Source organism: Montipora foliosa, chromosome 2, assembly GCF_036669935.1.
Source record: "Montipora foliosa isolate CH-2021 chromosome 2, ASM3666993v2, whole genome shotgun sequence".
In the NCBI taxonomy this organism is placed as follows: domain Eukaryota; kingdom Metazoa; phylum Cnidaria; class Anthozoa; order Scleractinia; family Acroporidae; genus Montipora; species Montipora foliosa.
Window position 1 is genome coordinate 19,661,743 of NC_090870.1, and position 2,500 is coordinate 19,664,242.

The following is a 2,500-nucleotide window of genomic DNA, read 5'->3' on the forward strand; positions in this document are numbered from 1 at the left end:
AACAGCAACATGCTCTCAGTTTCTTTTATGTTTCTTTACTGAGATCTTAAGAAGTTGTATGAATATTAATTAGGTTTTTTAAAACTCCAAACACAGATGTATCCATGGATAAGCCGCACCCTTGATTTATGGCTCCAATTGTGTGAAAAAAAGTGCGGCTTATACATGGACATTTACGGTACGTTGAAATTTTGTTCCTTTCTTAGTATTCTCACTGTTCTTTCGATCAACTAAAGATGTCAAATCATTCTCTGACAGCTCCGGGAACCGATCTGCCATTTTCTTACAAGAGCGTGATTTCACTTGCACATGAGCAGAATAAATTATTATTTGCAGCAAAACACTTATTTTGCTCAACCTGGTCTAATAATTGTTAATTACAATGTACATGTATGTGATTTTTTTCTGAGAAATTTTAAGCTTGTTTTTCAAGGTTTCAGGATAAGAAAAACATGTTGAACACAAGGGAACAGTAATTATGCATCTTGATCGACATTAGTTGGGATAAGTAAAAAAAAATGAGGTCTTCGGCACTATCGGTGCACCATTTTAAAAGTTGAAAGGTAAAAGCTAACATGCCAAATGAATGATCAATAATTATTGATATTCCTGTATACTACGACTAGCTTCTTACGCCTTGTTTTTATGTGCAGTATTATATTTCTGAACAGATTTGCTAATCTGAACAAAGGGTGTATTATTTTGTGTTACACCAATAGGCGACTCTTTAAGAATGAGACTCGCACCAGGCCCCCGACATGCAAAATAACGCCTTGAACTTCAAATGTTCGCAAAGTCGAAGGTAACAAAGCCTTTTTAGCCTTTTTCCAAAAAAAATCATCTTAAAAGTGGCGTATTTACGCAGGAACTCCTAAGAAACTTGTTGATTTACGTTTTATTTTATGAATGTTGTGCGTTCTTTTGTGAATTATGCGATGCGGATCGCACCATCGCATAAATATTAGAGGGCCTGTAAACCGAAGAGAGAGGGTGTAATGATTACCAGTTAAAACCGAAAATGTTGAGAAAGAGATTACTGTGCATGTCATTCCAGTTTTAGTTTTTGATTAAAATTGTTGGTCATTGTTTGCAAGGCTTGTTTGTTTACAGCAGTCAGCTCAGAGGTGTTTGATCACTGCAAACTATATATACACTAATGACGTATAATTTTTTCCATAAAGTATACACTATAATTATTGCATTTCGAGGCTAGAAATGGGAGCTCCACTTTTAGGCTTGGCTAAATCTATATAATTATTATCCTGACACAGTGGCCTTGACATGCGTAAAATAGCAGTAAGCAAAATTACTGTAATTTACATCTCTCCTACCTGCCAGCATTCTTTACAAATCCAGAATCAGCAAGTGCATCATTGCAAATCTCACATTGAAAACAGTCTGGGTGCCAGTTTGCTTGCATTGCCTTTATAACTCGACCAATCACAAATTTGCCTATGATGAATGAAGGTTCTTTGTTTTTAAAGTACATGTATATTATTGAATACAGGTGTAATAAGCACATGATAACGTTTTGCTTCATTTACCACAAAAGTGGCTTCAGAGATGACACAAAGCTAGTATTTTCTAGCATACAAAATAGATGATACATGCCTACATTAAATTTTACGTCATAGGTACTACACAGGAACACAAAGTACTATGTACACCACATACATGTAAGGTACATGCATTGCATATACATACTGACAGTACTTTACTGTACTACACTATGCACTAATAGTACACTGTATCATGCATCAATACCCTAAATAAGATGTTTCGTGCTACAATTACGTTACAGTTACAGTGCCTAGGACAGATATAAAAATAATTATTATTATTAAATCCTCTGTATCTGTCGAAGATGTGGGACACATTAATTAAAGATCTCAAAAATTCAAGAGCATCATAAGCTCATAAGCTCAATGGAAACTAGTAAGTACTGCTTAATAATTACACATTCTTGGTAAAATGATCAAGATAAATCACTTAGGGCACGTTTGATTGACCCTATTCTGGAATAAGAATACCTGGAGTGATGATTAAAACGCTATGTTTGGCGTGTTTCGAAGCAAGGACAACAAAAATATGTTTAATTAAAATAGCATTTTAGCGGATGTTTGACAATCTTTATGTGAATCACCGTAAAAACGAAGAATTTCTACCTTATATTCCATGCATTCTTATTCCGGAATACGGTCAATCGAACGCACCCTTAGTTTATCAATAAAATTCTGTCTGGTAATGGATCCAATTCCCATGCAAGTGGACGATCGACAACATTGAAAGTGGACCATGCCATACACGTAAACACCCAGAAACAATCATAAAAATTATGTATAAATTAACTCAACCTGTATCTTGGACTGAGTTAAATCAATTTAACAATCGTGTTTAGAACTGCTTGTAATCATGACAGGTACACATCTTAAAAATGACCTTGATGTGCATGTGCTCAAAATATAGTTACATGTGACTGCAGGCTCAATCCCTGGATTAA

General features: G+C 35.0%; 1 protein-coding gene across 1 annotated transcript in view; it reads right to left on the reverse strand.

Moving 5' to 3' along the window:
• The window catches only part of LOC137992630 (LIM and senescent cell antigen-like-containing domain protein 1), a 35,049-nt gene that overhangs the window by 25,172 nt on the left and 7,377 nt on the right, over positions 1–2,500 (reverse strand). Inside the window, exon 4 of the mRNA XM_068838073.1 lies at positions 1,332–1,452. Coding sequence (XP_068694174.1) covers positions 1,332–1,452 — 121 coding nt within the window. The remainder of the gene's footprint in view (positions 1–1,331; positions 1,453–2,500) is intronic.